We start from the raw sequence: 22,552 nt of genomic DNA on the forward strand, positions 1-22,552 counted from the left end.
GAGCTATTGCCCTTGCGAAGGAGCCCAGGTTTCACAGGAACACCAGGCATATCAAGCGTCGCTTCAAATCCATTCATGAAAGTGTTCAAAATGGAGACATAGATATTTGTAAAGTACATACGGACCTGAATGTAGCAGATCCGTTGACTAAACCTCTCCCTAGGGCAAAACATGATCAACACCCGGACGCAATGGGTGTTCGATTCATCACAATGTAACTAGATTATTGACTCTAGTGCAAGTGGGAGACTGTTGGAAATATGCCCTAGAGGCAATAATAAATGGTTATTATTATATTTCTTTCATGATAATTGTCTATTGTTCATGCTATAATTGTGTTATCCGGAAATCGTAATACATGTGTGAATACATAGACCACAACGTGTCCCTAGTAAGCCTCTAGTTGACTAGCTCGTTGATCAACAGATAGTCATGGTTTCCTGACTATGGACATTGGATGTCATTGATAACGGGATCACATCATTAGGAGAATGATGTGATGGACAAGACCCAATCCTAAGCATAGCATAAAAGATCGTGTAGTTTCGTTTGCTAGAGCTTTTCCAATGTCAAGTATCTTTTCCTTAGACCATGAGATCGTGCAACTCCCGGATACCGTAAGAGTGCTTTGGGTGTGCCAAACGTCACAACGTCACTGGGTGACTATAAAGGTGCACTACGGGTATCTCCGAAAGTGTCTGTTGGGTTGGCACGGATCGAGACTGGGATTTGTCACTCCGTGTGACGGAGAGGTATCTCTGGGCCCACTCGGTAATGCATCATCATAATGAGCTCAATGTGACTAAGGCGTTAGTCACGGGATTATGCATTGCGGTACGAGTAAAGAGACTTGCCGGTAACGAGATTGAACAAGGTATTGGGATACCGACGATCGAATCTCGGGCAAGTAACATACCGATTGACAAAGGGGATTGTATACGGGATTGATTGAATCCTCGACATCGTGGTTCATCCGATGAGATCATCGTGGAACATGTGGGAGCCAACATGGGTATCCAGATCCCGCTGTTGGTTATTGACCGGAGAGGCGTCTCGGTCATGTCTGCATGTCTCCCGAACCCGTAGGGTCTACACACTTAAGGTTCGGTGACGCTAGGGTTGTAGAGATATGTGTATGCGGAAACCCGAAAGTTGTTCGGAGTCCCGGATGAGATCCCGAACGTCACGAGGAGTTCCGGAATGGTCCGGAGGTGAAGAATTATATATAGGAAGTCAAGTTTCGGCCACCGGGAAAGTTTCGGGGGTTACCAGTATTGTACCGGGACCACCGGAAGGGTCCCGGGGGTCCACCGGGTGGGGCCACCTATCCCGGAGGGCCCCGTGGGCTTAAGTGGGAAGGGAACCAGCCCCTAGTGGGCTGGGCGCCCCCCCCCCCATGGGCCTTCCCCCTGCGCCTAGGGTTGGAAACCCTAGGGTGGGGGGCGCCCCACTTGCCTTGGGGGGCAAGGCACCCCCCTGGCCGCCGCCCCCCCACCAGATGGGTTCTGGCCGGCGCCCCCCCTCCCAGGGGGCCTATATAAAGGGGGGAGGGAGGGCAGTAGTATTACAGCCTTGGGCGCCTCCCTCCTCCCCTACTACACCTCTCCCTCTCGCAGAAGCTCGGCGAAGCCCTGCCGAGACCCGCTACATCCATCAACCTCTCCTTCCCCTTGCTGGATCAAGAAGGAGGAGACGTTGCTGCACCGTACGTGTGTTGAACGCGGAGGTGCCGTCCGTTCGGCACTCGGTCATCGGTGATTTGAATCACGGCGAGTATGACTCCGTCATCCACGTTCATTGGAACGCTTCCGCTCGCGATCTACAAGGGTATGTAGATGCACTCCTTTCCCCTCGTTGCTAGTATACTCCATAGATGCATCTTGGTGAGCGTAGGAAAATTTTAAAATTATGCTACGATTCCCAACAGACATGGCCAAGAAGAAGCAGTCATGCCTAGTAGTCTAAAAAACAGTGTTTCATGGACTCTAGTGCTTCTTTGGTCAGTAGAGCTCCATAGGATGCAGCCAGGATTGCAGCTGCAGCCATACTAGATGGCCTGTAATCCAGCACACTGCCGGCTGCATGAACACAGCACATATCAGTCAGACAAAATGCAAGAAAGATCCATATTTAGTTAAGAAGGTGTGCAGGATGAAGATGCACCTTCGGTTGTGGCAAAGATAAAGCCGATGGACTTGAGGGCCACGCGGGCGGGGTCATGCCCGCCGCCGCCGCAGTCGTCGTGCCGGTCAAGCCGGGAAGAGAAGCAGGGGAGGTAATGGAAGGGAGTAACGGCGTCCATGCGCCAGCCGAGGGTTGACAGCACGAGCAGCTCCATCCGGCGGACGGAGGCGGAGCAGAACTTGTAGCTGCCGCCGGCGTCGAGTTCCGACAGTGCCGGCGCGCAGTACTCCATCTTCGTCGCCACGGAGACGCATGCCATGGAAAGGAGCCGTGCCACCCACGGCATGGCCGTCCTCTGCACGCACACAACCACATCATCCTCCCGTTCCTAAGAAGTAGAGAGACTAAATTTGTTTTACAGCAGCGGTGCGGTGATTGATTACCAGGAAGAAGTGGTCGAAGTAGGCAATGGCCAGGAAGATGCCTCCTCCGGCCCCCTCGCGATGACGCTGGTGCCGCCACCACCGGTCGCCCGCCACTTGGACGAGCCCCGCAAGTAAAGGCCCTCACGCCCGCCCGCTTCGTCGCGGCCCCGCAGGCGGAGAGGGAGCAAGGGCGCGAGCAGGCGGAGGGATCCGAAGGTATCGGCGGGCGCCTTCTCCTCCTTGTCCTCGCCGGGGGAGCTCGTGGGGGCGGGAGCCAGGGAGGGGGACGCAGCGGATCCGTTGTCGCCGTCTTCGGAGTCGGCGTCGGGGCGGAGGAGCGGGGACGCGGTGGGCGCGCCGGCCGACGGCGGCTGCGAGATGGGGCTCTGCACGGCACAGAGCACCGGCGTGGCTCCCACGAGGAGCTGCGGCGGGGGACGTTGCGGCGGTGGAGGACTGCAGAGCACCGGCGCTTGGGTTGGATCTGGATCGAGGAGAAGGGGAAAGAGAGAGGCGGCGGAGAGGGGGAGAGAGAGGCGGGCGCGGGCTGCTTAGGGTTTGGATTGGGCTGCAGAGAGGTGGACGGTTCAGATCGGCTAACTGGGGTGATCCGTGGGAAGAGCCCTGATTGGTTCAGAAAATTTATGGTTTAAAATAGTTTCTAAGTACTAAAACTATGGGTGTTTTGTGAAGCAGCTATAAAAAATATTTTGCAAAACGGCACAACTAAATTTTTCTCTCAAGTTAGACCACATTTTTTGGATCATCGCCAATTTGCATGCATTTTTATCTTTCTAGCTATTTTTAATCATTTTCCGAGTGCCCAAAATGAGGTTTTTTGTGAATGACCTACCAAATAATTGTTGCAAAAATGGACCAAAACATTTTTATAAAACAATAGGACATATTTAATTCATAATTGACCAGATGGTTGGGTGTCAAAAGCTTTGATCCACCTCTCGTGAAAAAGACAAATTTCCGCCGATTCAGCCGGAAGCGGGTCAAATTTGAACTGCAGCTGCCTCATAATTTGCTCTTTATTTTTTCCAAAAATCATTTATAGGTACATAAGTATCTATTTAATCATAGAAACATCAAAATTTTCCCAAGATTCAACCACTATCTAGGAACGGTCATGCCCGCCGTTTTGACCGCATTTTGAAACAGGCATAAAAATTTCAAAAAAAATCAAAAAATTGGAAAACCTTCGCATTGTGTCATTATATGTGACCAAGTTTCCAAGAAAAATAATAAACTTGTAATACGGTAATTATTTTGAAAAAGTGTTCTCAGAAACGAGCTATCATGTGTGAAGATGCATGGCTTTCAAGCCAAATGATCAATCTTATGGCCACATTCATGGCATAGTTTGTTCAAATGATCTCATATTGTGCACAAGGGTGCATATTGGAATGGAAAACAATATTGCCTAAGGAAGTTTTCATTTTCTTTGGACGAAAAAACCATTTTCCATTTTTCGAGTGCCCAAAAGGAGGTTTTTTTGTGAAGAACCTACCAAATAATTGTAGCAAAATTGGACCAAATCATTTTTCTAAAATACTAGGTCATATTTAATGCACAATTGACCAAATGGTTGGGTGTAAAAAGTTTTGATCCACCTCTCGTGGAAAAGACAAATTTCCGCCGATTCAGGTGGAAGCGGGTCAAAATTGAACTGTAGCTACCTTGTAGTTTGCTCTTTATTTTTTTCCAAAAATAATTTCTAGGTAGATAAGTATCTATTTAATCAGAGAAACACCAAAAAAATCCAAGATTCAACCACTAGCTAGGAACGGTCATTCCCGCCATTTTGACCGCATTTTGAAACGGGCATAAAAAATTCAAAAAAAAAATTGGGAAACCTTCGCATTGTGTCTTATATGTGGCCAAGTTCCCAGGAAAAATAACAAACTTGTAATACGGCAATTATTTTAAAGAAGTGTTCTGAGAAACGAGCTATCACGTGTGGAGATCAATGGCTTTAGAGCCAAATGATCAATCTTATGGCCACATTCATGGCATAGTTTGTTCAAATGATCTCATATTGTGCACAAGGGTGCATATTGGAATGGCAAACAATGTTGCCTAACGAAGTTTTCATTTTCTTTGGACGAAAAAACCATTTTCCATTTTTCGAGTGCCCAAAAGGAGGTTTTTTTGTGAAGAACCTACCAAATAATTGTAGCAAAATTGGACCAAATCATTTTTCTAAAATACTAGGTCATATTTAATGTACAAATGACCAAATGGTTGGGTGTAAAAAGTTTTGATCCACCTCTCGTGGAAAAGACAAGTTTCTGCCGATTCAAGTGGAAGCGGGTCAAAATTGAACTGTAGCTGCCTTGTAGTTTGCTCTTTATTTTTTCCAAAAATCATTTCTAGGTATATAAGTATCTATTTAATCAGAGAAACACCAAAAAAATCCAAGATTCAACCACTAGCTAGGAACGGTCATTCCCGCCGTTTTGACCGCATTTTGAAACGGGCATAAAAAATTCAAAAAAAACAAAAAATTGGGAAACCTTCGCATTGTGTCTTATATGTGGCCAAGTTCCTAGGAAAAATAACAAACTTGTAATACGGCAATTATTTTAAAAAAAAGTGTTCTGAGAAACGAGCTATCACGTGTGGAGATCAATGGCTTTCAAGCCAAATGATCAATCTTATGGCCACATTCATGGCATAGTTTGTTCAAATGATCTCATATTGTGCACAAGGGTGCATATTGGAATGGCACACAATGTTGCCTAAGGAAGTTTTCATTTTCTTTGGATGAAAAAACCATTTTCCATTTTTCGAGTGCCCAAAAGGAGGTTTTTTGTGAAGGACCTCCCAAATAATTGTTGCAAAATTGGACCAAATCATTTTTCTAAAATACTAGGACATATTTAATGCACAATTGACCAAATGGTTGGGTGTAAAAAGTTTTTATCCACCTCTCGTGAAAAAGACAAATTTCCGCCGATTAAGATGGAAGCGGGTCAAATTTGAACTGTAGCTGCCTTGTAGTTTCCTATTTATTTTTTCCAAAAATCATTTCTAGGTACATAAGTATCTATTTAGTCAGAGAAACACCAAAAAAATTCCAAGATTCAACCACTAGCTAGGAACGATTATTCCCGCCGTTTTGACCGCATTTTGAAACGGGCATAAAAAATTCAAAAAAAATCAAAAAACGGGAAACCTTCGCATTGTGTCACTATATGTGGACAAGTTCTCAGGAAAAATAACAAACTTGTAATACGGCAATTATTTTTTAAAAGTGTTCTCAGAAACGAGCTATCACATGTGAAGATCAATGGCTTTTAAGCCAAATGATCAATCTTTTTGCCACATTCATGGCATAGTTTGTTCAAATGATCTCATATTGTGCACAAGGGTGCATATTGGAATGGCAAACAACGTTGCCTAAGGAAGTTTTCATTTTCTTTGGACGAAAAAACCATTTTCCATTTTTCGAGTGCCCAAAAGGAGGTTTTTTTGTGAAGGACCTCCCAAATAATTGTTGCAAAATTGGACCAAATCAATTTTCTAAAATACTAGGACATATTTAATGCACAATTGGCAAAATGGTTGGGTGTAAAAAGTTTTGATCCACCTCTCGTGAAAAAGACAAATTTCCGCCGATTCAGTTGGAAGCGGGTCAAATTTGAACTGCAGCTGCCTCATAGTTTGCTATTTATTTTTTTCCAAAAATCATTTCTAGTTACAGAAGTACCTATTTAATCATAAATACATGGTTTGGTGGCGATACGTCGAGGTTTGGGCGGTGGCCAAGGGCCCCAGCTCTAGAGCGCGTAAACTCGCATGCCCGTCGCGTGACCGTGGCGTTGCCATGTGTCCTGGGCGGCCTAGGCATGTCTAGTGGGTGGGGCACTCCCCAGGTAGGTGCTAGGAAGAAAATTACAACCTAAGATTCTCACGAGGAGACCGATCGATGCTCAAACATGAATTAGCAGCCAGGTGTTTGATTAGCGGTACGGGAAATGTACATGGCTAATGGGCGTGAGTTTTGGCTGAGGATGATCAGTTACTAAGAAGACCGTCTTCACAAATTTTCAGCTCAAAAGGAGGAGCCTAGGTGGTACTTGCTTTGCAAAGTACCACACTGGACATAAATACGAATGTTGAAGCTGGGCTCAAAATATTGAATGGATTGAGCTGGCATTTGGTGGAGGATGGTTATTTGGGCATAGGAAAGCACCGTAGAAAATAGATACTATTTGGACATGCCAAAGTGGTACTTCCTTCACAAAGTGTTGTTCTGAACAGAATAGGAAAATGAATATTGTTGAATTATTTTTGAACTAGGCAAGGAAGGTTTTTTACATATTTGACGAAGATATGACCCAAAGAATTACGAGATTTTTTTGGGAATTTTGGGAATGACAGAAACATAGGTTGCTTCACAACCTGGGGCAAAAATTGCCACATGGACATGACACATATGCAAAACTGATGAGGTGGCGCATAGTCATAGCAACCCACCACAATTTACAAGGTTATGACCATCTATATTGGTCGTGATCAGCTAGAAATAAGGCAGCGGACCAGTGCTATCTGCTTTATGACCATTTCGTGTAAGGAAATTACGACCTTTCTGACCAAAATGGTCATTATAGTTTAGGGTTTGGAGCCCCCCGAACAGCTTTTGACCAATTGGTCTGAAATGGTCATAGATCTATGACCAATTCTTCCAGGGTCACTGACAGAAGGTCACTAGTTGACATATTTCTTGTAGTGTAAGCTACTGTAATGCGTCATGGATCGGTTGAGCGTCTGTTTGAATCATGAGTCGCATGGCTCCCAGCTCAGCTGCCAGGTTGATGGCCTCCTCGCCGCCCTGAGTTATGCCACAAAAGCATCAGTGTTAGACCCCGGCTAACTAAAACTAAGAACATCACTATCTCTTCAGTCATGACTCATGACTTGAAAAGTAGTAGAGTTTGGGGGAGAAAGGCTATAAGAAGGGTTTGTGTATGTTCAATCGATTTGAAATTCTACATTTGGAAGACTCCTTTTAATAAATATTTTGAAGACTCAATGTATGGAAAAATTACGGAAATAATAAGCTAGGCAGATATAGCTCAAGACGTTGCAATCAAGGCTAGCGTGCGAGGTAAAAAAACCATTTTTTATGGCAATTAATTAAAGCCAGTGATTTTGGGGAGAGAACTTATGGTAAGTTTTTAATGGTAGAAATTATGGCAGTTAATTAGTACTAAGGAATAGGAGTAAAACGTTTCCTCGCGAATTATCTTCGGGCAGATATTATGGCAATTGGAGGAGTACAACGTTTCCTTAGGAACTAAGATAGGTAATATTTAAATTCTTTCCATATATGGTTTCCAATTATATATGGAACGCTATAAATGCTAAGACAATGGGTGTTTGTTACCTACCACTACCAAAGAATGGTTGTGCTGTATAAATAGGCAACTAGACCATTCCGTCCTCCTCGTCCAACGAAATTCTATTCATAGTGATCTAGACATGGCGATCAAGCTTAAATGAGTAGTGTTTTTCTTGCTCGTCTTGGCCTTTGCCGAGTCCAGCGACAGGGGTGAACCTCTATCTTCTCATAAGTACTAGTACTAGCTTTACCAAGTTGAGGGTGCGTCAAGTTTGAATCACCGCATATAATTTGTTATTTCCTGCAGAAGAAAATGCTTTTGGTGCGAATGCTTATGCGGCAGATCATGCACATTCTAGTAAATACTTTGTGCTACCTTGCCAAGTTGACAAATTTTTTAATTGTGAGTCAACGCCTAATTCTTATTTACTGCAGAGGAAAACAGTTTTGGTGAAAGTGCTTATGCGGTGCATTGGGATCCTCATTCTTGTAAGTACTTGTGCTACCTTGCCAACTAGATAAATTTGTTAATTGTGAACTAACTCCTAGGTTGTTATTTTCTCTAGAAAAAGACAGTTTTGGTGAAAGTGCTTATGCGGTGCATTGGGATCCTCCTTCTCGTAAGTACTTGTGCTACCTTGTCACTTAGCCAAAGTTATTAATTGTGAATTAATTCCTATGTTGTTATTTTCTCTAGAAAAAGACAGTTTTGGTGTAAGTGCTTATGCGGTGCATTGGGATCCTCCTTCTCGTAAGTACTTGTGCTACCTTGCCAACTAGAGAAATTTGTTAATTGTGAATTAACTCCTAGGTTGTTATTTTCTCTAGAAAAAGACAGTTTTGGTGAAAGTGCTTATGCGGTCCATTGGGATCCTCCTTCTCATAAGTACTTGTGGTACCTTGCCAACTAGAGAAATTTGTTAATTGTGAATTAAATCCTTGGTTGTTATTTTCTCTAGAAAAAAACAGTTTTGGTGAAGTGCTTATGCGGTCCATTGGGATCCTCCTTCTCGTAAGTACTTGTGCTACCTTGCCAACTAGAGAAATTTGTTAATTGTGAATTAACTTCTAGGTTGTTATTTTTCTAGAAAAAGACAGTTTTGGTGAAAGTGCTTATGCGGTGCATTGGGATCCTCCTTCTCGTAAGTACTTGTTCTACCTTGCCAACTAGAGAAATTTGTTAATTGTGAATTAACTCCTAGATTGTTACTTTCCCTAGAAAAAGACAGTTTTGGTGAAAGTCCTTATGCGGTGCATTGGGATCCTCCTTCTCGTAAGTACTTGTGCTACCTTGCCAAGTAGGGAAATTTCTTAATTGTGAATTAACTCCTAGGTTGTTATTTTCTCTAGAAAAAGGCAGTTTTGGTGATAGTGCTTATGCGGTGCATTGGGATCCTCCTTCTCGTAAGTACTTGTGCTACCTTGCCAACTAAAGAAATTTGTTAATTGTGAATTAACTCCTAGGTTGTTATTTTCTCTAGAAAAAGACAGTTTTGGTGAAAGTGCTTATGCGGTACATTGGGATCCTCCTTCTCGTAAGTACTTGTGGTACCTTGCCAACTAGCGAAATTTGTTAATTGTGAATTAAATCCTTGGTTGTTATTTTCTCTAGAAAAAAACAGTTTTGGTGAAAGTGCTTATGCGGTCCATTGGGATCCTCCTTCTCGTAAGTACTTGTGCTACCTTGCCAACTAGAGAAATTTGTTAATTGTGAATTAACTTCTAGGTTGTTATTTTCTCTAAAAAAGACAATTTTGGTGAAAGTGCTTATGCGGTGCATTGGGATCCTCCTTCTCGTAAGTACTTGTGCTACCTTGCCAACTAGAGAAATTTGTTAATTGTGAATTAACTCCTAGGTTGTTACTTTCCCTGGAAAAAGACAGTTTTGGTGAATGTGCTTATGCGGTGCATTGGGATCCTCCTTCTCGTAAGTACTTGTGCTACCTTGCCAAGTAGAGAAATTTGTTAATTGTGAATTAACTCCTAGGTTGTTATTTTCTCTAGAAAAAGACAGTTTTGGTGATAGTGCTTATGCGGTGCATTGGGATCCTCCTTCTCATAAGTTCTTGTGCTACCTTGCCAACTAGAGAAATTTGTTAATTTTGAAATAACTCCTAGGTTGTTATTTCCTCTAAAAAAAGACAATTTTGGTGAAAGTGCTTATGCGGTGCATTGGGATCCTCCTTCTCGTAAGTACTTGTGCTACCTTTCCAACTAGAGAAATTTGTTAATTGTGAATTAACTCCTAGGTTGTTATTTCCTCTAGAAAAAGACAGTTTTGGTGAAAGTGTGTATGCCATACATTGGGGACCCCCTTCAAGTAAGTACTTCTGCTGCCTTGCCATGTTGAGAATGTGTTAATTCTGAGTAAACTCATAGTTTGTTATTTCATGCAGAAGAAGGAGGTTTTGGGGGAAGTGCTTATAAGGTGGATTGGAACCCAGAAGATGCACTCTCGAGTAAGTACTTGTGCTACCTTACCAAGTTGAGAATGTGTTAGTCCTGAATGAACTCATGGTTTGTTATTTCCCGCAGAAGTAAAAGGTTTTGGGGCAAGTGCGAATAAGGTGGACTGGAACCCAGAACATGCACCTTCGAGTAAGTACTTGTGTCACTTTACCAATTCGATAATGTGTTAGTCCTGAATGAGCTCATGGTTTGTTATTTCCCGTAGAAGAAAAAGGTTTTGGGGCTAGTGATTACAAGGTGGATTGGAACCCAGAAGATGGACATTCCGGTAAGTATTTGTGCTACCTTACCAAGTAAAGAATGTGTTACTCCTTAATCAACTCATGGTTTGTTATTTCTTGCAAAACAAAAAGGCTTTGGGGCAAGTGCATATAAGGTATCTTGGAGCCCAGATGGTGCACCTTCTGGTAAGTACTTGTGCTATCTTAGCAAGTGGAGAATGTGTTAATTCTGAATCAACTCATATATTATTTCCCTCAGAAGAGAAAGGATTTGGTACAAGTGCTTACGCGGTACATTGGGATCCAGATCATCCTCCTGCTGTTAAGTACTTGTGCTACGTTTCTTATCAAGTGGAAGAATGTGTTCATTTTGAAGTAACTCATAGTTTGTTATTTCCTGTAGAAAAAAAGGGTTTTGACGCAAGTGCTTATGCGGTACATTGGGATCCAAATCATGCACACTCTCGTAAGTACTTGTGCTACCATATCAAGTTGAGATTTTTTCTAATATTATGTGTTAGTTTATTAATACCCATGAAAAAAAATGTATTTCATCTCCAAAATTAACATTACTATGTCAATATTTCTGCTAAAGTGTTGTTTTAATTAATAAAAATGCAGCTTCCTCCATTACTGACGCACCAGCAAAACATAGGCATATAAAAGTTCAAACCGGCATGTTATTCCTGAAGAAGAATCTGCACATCGGCACTACACTTCCTAAAGGAACCATGTTTGCACGAGATGGTGCACCAAAGTCTGTTCATTTTGCCTCTACTCCACTGGAGTCAAAGTACTTGACAACCATCCTTTCGCATGTCATGATACCTCACGGCTCGACGAAGGCAAAGCAGGTAGCTGACACCCTTTGTTCATGCGGCAAACCGGTTGACAAGGAGGAGCCTCACATGTGCTTCTCATCTCGTGAAGCAATGTCAAGGTTCGCCACCAGAGAATTAGGGGTCAGCGGCGCACGAGCAGCCATTACAAGGATTCATGGAAATGAGACCCCCAACTCCATGTACATTGTGGAACAGGTCACCCAACTCAACAATAACGTGGTGCCATGCCATCCTATGGATTTTCCGTATGAGGTATTTTATTGCCATCTGCCGAAAGAGGTGCAGTCTTTGAGGGTGCAACTCAAGGGTTTGAAAGATGGCATGCCGCACGTGACGGCAATAGCTATGTGTCACATGAACACATCTAATTGGGACACCCAATACTTTGAGCTATTAGATGGAAAGCGTGGTGAACCTATTTGCCACTACATGCCTACCAATTATATCATGTTTTATTAGATATATTGAAAGTTCCTGCTGAACTATGTAATCTTGTTACCTGATCAATAAATCATGTCGAGTGGCCACATTCCTGTTAAAAAATGTTGAATCACCGCCAGATTATGGGAGTCTTTGTACTGCTGCCGACCAACATTTTCTTTTATTACATTCCAAGTAACTCTAAGTAATTACCTATGATGATGCACTTGAGCATTATTATTTTTGGATCTCGGCCACTCGGACGAACCGTTGTTGGCTTCTACCACCCTGCCGATGGTCGAGCAGAGGTGGATCCGTGCCATCTCGGTCGTCTCTAGTGAAGGAAAGACATATCCACGCCATCCTAGTTGCTGCCGTTGGAAGAGATGACTTTAGGAGAAGGGATGACTCGGCTAGAAGCGTGCAGCTAGTGGAGGAGTGAAATTATCCGAGCAACTCGCAAATGGAGTCATGAACTAGCCGCTCAAGGGGATAAGGGGGGTCATTGCCCCTCCCCCCTCATACTCTACAAAAACTCTTAAGTGTACCCTTAATTATTAAGCTTTAAAAAGTTAAGACGATTTAAAATACAAAAAGATTCAACGTTTGTGCACAAATTATAGAAAACAAACAAATTTCAAATTTTTTTGAAAAACATGAATTTTTTTAAAATTATCTGAACATTTGTATTTTAAACAGAGTCATGTGGTTGCAGGAGATTTTCGAGATCATTGACGTGGCTGTCTTGGGGATTCTTGTGGTAGCAACGGTCGTGATGTTGATCCTCAATTCGGCTTCACGCTTGCGGCTTTCATAGTGCATGTGACGGGCCATGCCGACTTGGTCGGGCGGTAGATGCCCGTGCCGCCTGGTGCCGGGAGATGATCGACGTGGTTCTTCTGCGACTCGGCTAGAAACGCGCAGCTAGTGATGATAGAGCAAAAGTGCCCCCCCCCCCCACACTGTAGGAAAACTTTTTAGTATACGCCTAATTATTAAGGTTGAATATCAAATATTTCTCCAAGTTCATGCATAACTTATCTTCTTCGCCCCCTCAAAGATTTATGGGCACTGCAGCGAAAGATTTTATTGTAGCACGCGTTCAAAAGATGACTTTTAATAAAGAAAAATAGATATTTTTTAGAACACAACTTTTCCAAAGTTTCTGAAGAAAAAATAGATAACCTGAACGAATGTTTAAAAAAATTGAATAACTTTAGAAATTTTGATAAAGAACAAATTATAAAATTCTGAACATGTTTTGAAAACATGAATTTCATTTTAAATGTCTAAAAATATTTCAAAAAATGCGAGAATTTTTTGAAATTGAGATTTTTCTTACACCACGATTTTTGTTTTCACGAGAAAAAAGGTTAAAAAATGCTTAACAGGACAAAAAAGGTAAAAAAAACACACACACACACAACCGTGCATTCAGGCAGCAGTTTTTCCTTTCTTGTTTTGTTATTTGTTTTTTCGTTTTGTTTTTAGCGGAGTTTGTTTTTTGGAGGGTTTTCGGTTTTTTCATGAAAAAGGTTCGTCCAAACCTATTAACTAGTGTGAAAACTGGATTGTGCGATTGTGTTAGAACCACTAGCTCTAGCTCTCACCCGGGATTCTCTCTAGCTCTCACCCGACCGGCACGGCACCAGATTACTCCACTCCGGACCGTCTGATTGGTACTGTGTTAGTGGAGGTCCGGCGCCGCCTTAGCACACCGCCCTGTACTAGTTGCTCTCCCTTTTTCCGTGATCTCCATCCCTCACTCTCTCTCTTCTTTTCAACGAATAATTCCTTTTCTATCCTTCCGACAAAGGAAAATTCCTTTTTTGTATGCACAAATAACAAAGTCTTGTAACCAAGTCCCTAACATTTTGCAAAAAGCACCCTGATCTTTTTGTTTCCTTACAAACAAGTCTCTAAAATTTTGCATAAAGCACCCTAATCTTTCTGTTTCCTTACAAACAAGACCAAACTTTTGACAAGTCGGACAGAATTTCGACGAAAATTTCTGCAGCAGAACGCTTTGGTAAGAATCGCAACATGCATAGTGGTGCGGCCCTACAATCGCCCCACGGCCACACCTTCTATTATGTGGTTTTTTGGTGGATCTTACCTATGGAATTATTACTAGCTAGATTATTTCAAAAGGAATTGTGGTGTGCAACACAACTTAGCTATGGCAGTGTTCTTTGTATAACTCACTCATAGAGTAAAATGTGTTGCTGCTGATTTTGGTGCTGGTGCTTGGGGTGACTCTAAGACCCTGTTTACCGTGACATCATTTTTCAAGATAGTGTCTGGGGGTTCTAAATTAAGTATGGTACACAATTTGGTTTGCAGGGTTCAAACTAGCTAGTCTCTTGTGTTTGTTTGGAACTACAACCAAGTTCAAGCTGGGTGTTTGATTTTCACAAGTACACAGGTACTTACTAACCAAATGTTTGTTGTAGACTCATATTATAACGCCTCCGCTAATCATTTTAATTTTAGAACCGATGCAACAAAGTTGAATGGGTACGAGTTTTAGGTCTGATGGCTGCTGCATGCACTTTGAGATATAGTAGTACATTTGGTTTGAAAAAATCAGACATTGGGTGTTGGTGTTGATGCTTGGGTTTCAGACTACTCTTCTCTTCTGTGTTTGTTTTTCCTGCCCTACCGCTGAGTCAGAACAGCTCATTTGTTAACCAGGCATTTTTTAGATCACTCTTATCTTTTGTGTTTGTTTTTCCTGCCCTGCACCAGAGTCAGATGAGGTCATTTGTTAACCGGGCATTTGTTCAGACCACTCTTCTCTTTTGTGTTTGTATTTCCTACAATGCACCAGTCAGATGAGGTCATTTGTTAAACAGGCATTTGTTCAGACCACTCTTCTTTTTTGTTAGGAAAACCATTTTTCCCCCTTGATTATTGAACAGGATCAAGCTGATGGCATTCGCTAATTTCTATCGCTACTCGACTACCGCCACTCTTATGGCACATTTCTCAGGACGAGGTTTTAGAACTAAATGAACCCAACATATTTGGTTTGCAACTTTCTTCTTCCCTTGTATATTAGTATCTACCTATTGAGCTGCATGCAACAAAGCTGGCATCCTTCTAAATTGGTAGTGACAACTTGTTAGTTTTTTAATTTTTTAGAAATGGAGGAGGACCCCTGGCCTCTGCATCTGGACGATACACGCAGGCACTTTATTAATTATTCACACAAGACCTTATAAAGTCATACAACAGTAGGACTGAAGCCACCGTCTAGGCAACAAAAGTGTCGCTACTCCTATCCAATTGATGAAGGGATGCTGATAGTCTGGGCCCACTGGTAGAAAAAATCCCTTTAGTCCCGGTTCGCAACAGCCTTTAGTCCCGGCTGTGCAACCGGGACTAAATATGCGCGACTAAAGACCCCCCCCCCTTTAGTCGCGCCTCTTACGGCCCGCGACTAAAGGCTTTAGTCCCGGTTCTTGTGGCTGACCGGGACTAAATGCCCGTCCACGTGGGCGCCCGTGGTCCGTCGGGGCGGAGGACCTTTAGTCCCGGTTCTCGTGGCCAACCGGGACTAAAGGGCTCCTCCGCAGGTTTAGGGTTTTAGCCCCCCTAAACCTGGTTTCTTTTTAGTTTGGAGTGTTTTATTTCTTTTATATTATATTTTGTGTTTTATTTTAATTTTGATAAAGTTTCAGTACACATATTTTACGCTACTATATACATGCATATGAAATTTCAAACAAGAAGAATTCAAGAGGAATATATAATATATATTCAATCTCGGGTGACCATATACAACTTCGAACAAGTTTCCATACACAATTAGGATGGATGACCATATACAACTTCGTACAAGTTTCAATCTCGGGTATGCATATAAATTTCTTCGTCCTCGGTATAGTGTTCTCCTTTAGGATTGATGACTTCCCTCATGAAAAATCCTGCTAATTCTTCTTGAATTGGTCGGAAGCGAGCTTCTGGACTAAGCCTCCTCCGCAAGTTATCCTCCTGGCCCCATAATATGATGGAACTTTTTCTTACTCGCATTATCCTTATTTTTTTCGATATTTCCTTGAAATGCTCCGATTGCTTTTGCCTCACAAATTCTGGCCAATCATCTTTCAGTTTCTCATGTTGTCCATTGAAATCCGGAGTCTTGCCCTTGTTGACATAGTCACGGGTTAAATTTTTCTTGAAGTTCCGGAATGCTTCGCCCATCTTCTGAAGAGCGAACTCTTTAACTAGCCTCCTCCTCTGACGTCCACCCGGAACCTCGTTACCGAATTCATCGACTTTGTTGTATTCCGGAGGTAGAATGAAATGTTCCATAAGCTTTCTCCAGCAATCCTTTTTCGTTCTCTTGTCGACAAAACTGAAACCAAGATGTGCCTTCTTTGGCTCCTTCCATTCCTGGACGGTGATCGGGACGTTGTCTCTAACAACGACTCCGCATTGGTTGATAAACTTTGAGGTGTGCTGTAGGGGCTTGCCGGTTTCACTGACAAACTCAATGGCATATGTTTCTCTTGTTTTCATCGCCTTGGATTTGCCACGCTTTGTCATACTCGATCCGGAGGGCTAAAAAAAGAAAGAGAGTCGCGCGCGTTAATACATATGTATTCACATTTCAGTAAGTTTGTATCACGAGAGGCTCTCAATGTATATATATACCTCGCCGGAGGTGGTTGCTACTTGCAATTCGAGATCGTCGGTTGTTGACGGTTGACCTCCGTCGACAATGTCCATTCCTTCACCTTTTTGATCATCGACAATCTCTGTTCCACCGTCAAGGTTCAGATAAGAAGAGACTACATCCTCTTGTTGCTCATATTCTGAGCCCGGCACATAAGGAATCTCGTTGTTGATGATGCCCATTAAATAACGTTCAGCCTCCGGATCCCTAAGCGGCTCGGTTCTATCGTCCGCCATATGTCACTCCTGCATGTAGTAAAAATTCTTTAAGTATAAAGGAATTAAAAAATAAGATTAAGGGGACATAGAGGAGGAGGAATTAAAAAATAATGTTCTTTAAGTAAAAATTCTTTTTTTCTTCTTCTTCCTTTCTTTTCTTCTTCCTTTCTTCTTCCTCTTTCTTCTTCTTCCTTTCTTCTTCTTCCTTTTTCCTTTCTTCTTCTTTCTTTCTTCTTCTTCCTTTCTTCTTCTTCCTTTCTTCTTTCTTTCTTCTTCTTCCTTCTTCTTTTTTCTTTCTTTCTTCTTCTTCCTTTCTTCTTCCTTTCTTCTTCTTTTTTTCTTCTTCCTTTTTCTTTCTTCTTTCTTTTGGTTTTCATTTGGTTTTCATTTGGTTTTCATTTTTTTCTTCTTCCTTTTTCTTTCTTGTTTTTTCGTCTTCCTTTTTCTTTCTTCTTTCTTTCTTCTTTCTTTCTTCTTTCTTTTTTTCTTCTTCCTTTTTCTTCTTTCTTTTTTCTTCTTCCTTTGTTTTTCTTCTTCCTTTCTTTTTCTTCTTCCTTTTTCTTTCTTGTTTTTTCTTCTTCCTTTTCTTTCTTCTTTCTTTCTTCTTTCTTTTTTTCTTCTTCCTTTTTTTTTCTTCTTTCTTTTTTTCTTCTTCCTTTGTTTTTCTTCTTCCTTTGTTTTTCTTCTTCCTTTTTTTTCTTCCTCCTTTGTTTTTCTTCTTTCTTTTTTTCTTCTTCCTTTGTTTTTCTTCCTGCTTTTTTTTTGTTTTCTTTTGTTTTTTTCTTCTTCCTTTGTTTTTCTTCTGTTTTTTTGTTTTCTTTTGTTTTTTTCTTCTGTTTGTTTTTCTTGTGTTTTCCTTTTTTTTCTTCTTCCTTTGTTTTTCTTCTGTTGTTTTCTTCCTTTTTCTTTTTTTCTTCCTTTTTCCTTTTTTCTTCCTTTTTCTTGTTTTTCTTCTGTTTTTCTTTTGTTTTCTTCTTCCTTCTTTCTTCTTCTTCCTTTTTCCTTTTTCTTTCTTCTTCTTCTTCCTTTTTCTTCTTCCTTCTTCTTCTTCTGCCGGCGCGCGGAGGACGGCAGGCAGGGCCAGCGGGCGGCGGGCGGCGGGCGGCAGGGCGTCGGGCGGCGGGCGGCAGGGCGTCGGGCGGCGGGCGGCGGGCCGGCAAGGGCGCAGGGCACGGGCGGCGGGCAAGGGCAGGGCACGGGCGGAGGCGGCGCTCACTGGGGACGGGGACGGCGGCGCGCAGGGCTTCGGCGTCGGCATCGGCGTCGGGGCAGGGCTTCGGCGTCGGCGTCGGCGTCGGGGCAGGGCTTCGGCGTCGATCGGCGTCGGGGCAGCGCTTCGGCGTCGAGAGAGAGGAGAATGGGAAGTGGCGAAACTGCTAAGTGCAGTATTTATAGACGCACCTTTAGTCGCGGTTCCGCCTCCCCAACCGGGACTAAAGGGTTTTGGCGCCGCTTTCGCTCCCGTGCAGAAAGACCCTTTAGTCGCGGTTGGGGACAACAACCACGACTAAAGGGTACCCTTTAGTCGCGGTCCGCCTCCCCAACCGGGACTAAAGGGTCTGTGCTGGAACTGACGCGGTGCGGTGGGATGTTTAGTCCCACCTCGCTAGCCGAGAGGCTTCGACAGTGGTTTCTAAGCGCGGCTGCGCTCACCACTTCGAGCTCCTCTCAAATGCAGGCTTACGGGCCTATTTTGTCACTGTGTGCCTGTGGGCCTACTGGGCCTTCTGCGGGCCTGAATCCTGGCCCATTAATGGGTTTCTAGTCGTATTCAGGCCGTGGTGGCCCAGTAGGTGGCATATTTTTTATTTTTTGCCTGTTGTTTGTTTTATTTATTTTGTTTTGTTTTCTTCTTTTTTTTCTTCCTTTTTTCCTTTTTCCTTTTTTCTTCTGTTTTTTCTTCTGTTTTTTTCTTTTGTTTTTCTTCTGTTTGTTTTTTTCTTCTGTTTTTTTCTTCCTTTTTCCTTCTTTCTTTTTTGCTTTATTTATTTTGTTTTGTTTTTCTTCTTTTTTTTCTTCCTTTTTTCCTTTTTCCTTTTTTCTTCTGTTTTTTCTTCTGTTTTTTTCTTCTGTTTGTTTTTTCTTCTGTTTTTTTCTTATGTTTTTCTTCTGTTTGTTTTTTTCTTCTGTTTTTTTCTTCCTTTTTCCTTCTTTCTTTTTTGCTTTATTTATTTTGTTTTGTTTTTCTTCTTTTTTTTCTTCCTTTTTTCCTTTTTCCTTTTTTCTTCTGTTTTTTCTTCTGTTTGTTTTTTTCTTCTGTTTTTTTCTTATGTTTTTCTTCTGTTTGTTTTTTTCTTCTGTTTTTTTCTTCTGTTTTTTTCTTCCTTTTTCCTTCTTTCTTCTTCTTCCTTTTTCTTTTTAAAATCAGAAAAATAAAACTAATTCATTTTAAAATCTTAAAAATACAATTATATATCAAAAAAATCAGAAAAATAAAACTAATTCATTTTAAAATCCCTTGAAGGTTTGACAAAAGGTTTGATACATCATTCAGTTCATCGACCAAATACAAAGTTTGGTACAATAAATTATTACACATCAATTCTTCCCTTGTGTCCCTGCTTGCTTACGATTGTGCCGTATCCATGGAGCATCCTCATCATTTAACTTAATGCTTGGGTCAGTGTTCACTTTGAAGGGCGGAATTTCACCAAACATATTATAATCTTCTGACATGTCTGTCTTCTCCTCCACTCCCACGATGTTTCTTTTCCCTGAAAGAACAATGTGGCGCTTTGGATCATCGCATGATGTACTGATCGTTTTCTTATCTTTCCGTTTCCTCGGTTTGCTACTCATGTCCTTCAAATAAAAAACCTGAGCGACATCTTTGGCAAGGACGAATGGTTCGTCAAGGTAACCAAGATTGTTGAAATCCACCATTGTCATTCCGTATTGCTCGTCCACCTTTACCCCACCTCCTGTTAGCTTGAACCATTTGCACCGGAACAAAGGGACCTTAAAGGAGGGTCCATAGTCAAGTTCCCATATCTCCTCTATGTAACCATAATATGTGACCTTTTGCCCATTCTCGGTTGCTGCATCAAAGCGGACACCACTGTTTTGGTTGGTGCTCTTTTTATCTTGGGCGATGGTGTAAAATGTATTCCCATTTATCTCGTACCCTTGGAAAGTCGTTATAGTCGAAGATGGTTTCTTGGCCAACATGTACAGCTGATCTCCAACATCATTGTCATTCATTAAATGTTTTCGCAACCAACTGCCGAAAGTCTCCATGTGGGCCTTTCTAATCCAGGATTCAGGCTTCCCCGGGTTGTCCGAGCGTAAAATATTCTTGTGTTGCTCGAAGTACGGAGCCACCAAGCTGGAATTTTGCAGAACTGTGTGGTGTGCTTCAGTCATAGAATGACCGTCCATACATATCGTGGATTCCCTTCCGATCTTGCCTTTTCCACTTAGTCTCCCCTCGTGCCGCGATTGAGGAATACCAATCGGCTTAAGGTCAGGAACATAGTCAATACAGAACTCAATTACCTCCTCATTTCCATAGCCCTTGACGATGCTTCCTTCTGGCCTAGCACGGTTACGAACATATTTCTTTAATACTCCCATGAACCTCTCAAAGGGGAACATATTGTGTAGAAATACAGGACCGAGAATGGAAATCTCTTCGACTAGGTGGACCAACAGGTGCGTCATAATATCGAAGAAGGATGGTGGGAACACCAACTCGAAACTGACAAGGCATTGGACCACATCGTTCTGTAACCGTGGTAGATCTTCTGGATTGATTACCTTCTGAGAGATTGCATTGAGGAATGCACATAGCTTCACAATGGCTACTCGAACATTTTCCGGTAGGAGCCCCCTCAAAGCAATCGGAAGCAATTGCGTCATAATCACGTGGCAGTCGTGAGACTTCAGGTTTTGGAACTTTTTCTCCGCCATGTTTATTATTCCCTTTATATTCGACGAGAAGCCAGACGGGACCTTCATACTGCTCAGGCATTCAAAAAAAATGACCTTCTCTTCTTTGGTAAGAGCGTAGCTGGCACGACCTTGAAACCATTCCGGATGCCGGTCATCTGGGTCTTTCAAAAGTTGCTGGTCCTGCCGTGCTTCCTTTGTATCATTTGTCTTCCCATACACGCCCAAGAAGCTTAGCAGGTTCACGCAAATATTCTTCGTAACATGCATCACGTCGATTGCAGAGCGGACATCTAGGACTTTCCAATATTCTAGCTCCCAAAATATAGATTTCTTCTTCCACATGGGTGCGTGCCCGTCAACTCCCCGCGGAACTGATTGTTCGCCAGGACCCTTTCCAAAGATGACTTTCAAATCCTTGACCATATCAAATATCTCAGCACCAGTACGTTCCGCAGGCTTCGGCCGGTGATCTGCCTTGCCGTTGAAATGCTTGCCTTTCTTTCTTACGTTATGATTTCGGGGAAGAAATTGACGATGACCCAGGTACACGTTCTTCTTACAATTAACCAAACGTACACTTTCAGTCTCATGTAAGCAGTGCGTGCATGCATTGTATCCCTTATTTGTCTGTCCCGAAAGGTTACTGAGAGCAGGCCAATCGTTGATGGTTACAAAAAGCAACGCTCGTAGGTCAAATTCCTCTCCTTTGTGCTCATCCCAGACACGTACACCAGGTCTGGCCCACAACTGTAAAAGTTCTTCAACTAATGGCCTTAGGTACACATCGATGTCATTGCCGGGTTGCTTAGGGCCTTGGATGAGAATTGGCATCATAATGAACTTCCGCTTCATGCACAACCAAGGAGGAAGGTTGTAGATGCATAGAGTCACGGGCCAGGTGCTATGGCTGGAGCTCTGCTCGCCAAAAGGATTAATGCCATCAGTATTTAGACCAAATCTTATGTTCCTTGCGTCAGCTGCAAAATCTTTGAACACTCTGTCGATCTTTCTCCATTGCGTTCCATCAGCGGTGTGTCTCAACTCCCCGTCGGACTTACGGTCCTCTTTGTGCCATCGCAACGACTTGGCATGCTTTTTGTTCATGAACAGACGTTTCAACCGTGGTATTATAGGAGCATACCACATCACCTTGGCGGGAACCCTCTTCCTGGGTTTCTCGCCCTCAACATCGTCACCAGGGTCATCGCCTCTGATCTTATAACGCAATGCAGTGCATACAGGGCATTCATTCAAATTCTCGTATTCACCGCGGTAGAGGATGCAGTCGTTAATGCATGCATGTATCTTCAGAACCTCTAAACCTAGAGGGCAGACAGCCTTCTTTGCTTCGTACGTACTGGCGGGCAACTCGTTATTCTTCGGGAACATATTCTTCAACATTTTCAGCAAATTTTCAAATGATGAGTCACCTACACCTTCCTGTGCCTTCCATTTTAGCAAATCCAGTGTGCAGCCCAGCTTTTTCAGACTATTATCGCATCCTGGATACAACGACTTTTTGTGATCCTCTAACATGCGATCCAAATTCTCCCTATCCTTGTCAGTTTCGCAGCGTCTCCGTGCATCAGCAATGGTCCGACCAAGATCATCAGCGGGCTCATCATGTGCCTCTTCTTCACCTTCACCTAACCCTTCCCCACCTTCAGCATCATCCTCCATGAAAGTATCACCGAAATGATCATGATAGTTGTCATCGATATCATCCCCTTCTTCATCTTCTTCCATTCTAACCCCTCTTTCTCCATGCTTGGTCCAACAATTATAGCTTCGCATAAAACCGTGCCGAAGCAGGTGCATGTGAACGTCTCTTGAGGAGGAGTAACCCTTCTGATTCTTACAGACAGCACATGGACAGATAATAAAACCTTGCTGCTTGTTCGCATTTGC

General features: G+C 42.6%; 2 protein-coding genes across 2 annotated transcripts; one reads left to right on the forward strand and one right to left on the reverse strand.

The window, feature by feature from the left end:
* Window positions 1–1,944: 1,944 nt before the first annotated feature.
* On the reverse strand, window positions 1,945–2,470 carry LOC141025320 (cyclin-D5-2-like). Its single transcript, XM_073500624.1, has 2 exons — window positions 2,164–2,470; window positions 1,945–2,078 (listed from the first exon to the last, which is right to left on the reverse strand). The coding sequence occupies exons 1-2, from the start codon at window positions 2,468–2,470 to the stop codon at window positions 1,954–1,956; spliced, it is 432 nt and encodes a 143-aa protein (XP_073356725.1). The 3' UTR covers window positions 1,945–1,953.
* A 7,963-nt stretch (window positions 2,471–10,433) lies between these two features.
* On the forward strand, window positions 10,434–11,984 carry LOC109732886 (BURP domain-containing protein 4-like; the record flags this gene model as incomplete). The annotated part of the gene is made up of 5 exons (XM_045230316.2): window positions 10,434–10,500; window positions 10,577–10,636; window positions 10,713–10,778; window positions 10,852–10,914; window positions 11,217–11,984. Coding segments are annotated over 5 exons (933 nt in total), but the record flags the coding sequence as incomplete, so codon positions are not given.
* Window positions 11,985–22,552: the final 10,568 nt, after the last annotated feature.

This window comes from Aegilops tauschii, chromosome 6 (genome assembly GCF_002575655.3).
Source record: "Aegilops tauschii subsp. strangulata cultivar AL8/78 chromosome 6, Aet v6.0, whole genome shotgun sequence".
Taxonomy (NCBI): domain Eukaryota; kingdom Viridiplantae; phylum Streptophyta; class Magnoliopsida; order Poales; family Poaceae; genus Aegilops; species Aegilops tauschii.

Coding starts and splice junctions, on each gene's coding strand:
- LOC141025320 (XM_073500624.1), bottom strand. CDS start 2,470: ATGCCGTGGGTGGCACGGCTCCTTTCCATGGCATGCGTCTCCGTGGCG. Junction 2,079..2,163: donor TATCTTTGCCACAACCGAAG/GTGCATCTTCAT, acceptor GTGTTCATGCAG/CCGGCAGTGTGCTGGATTAC.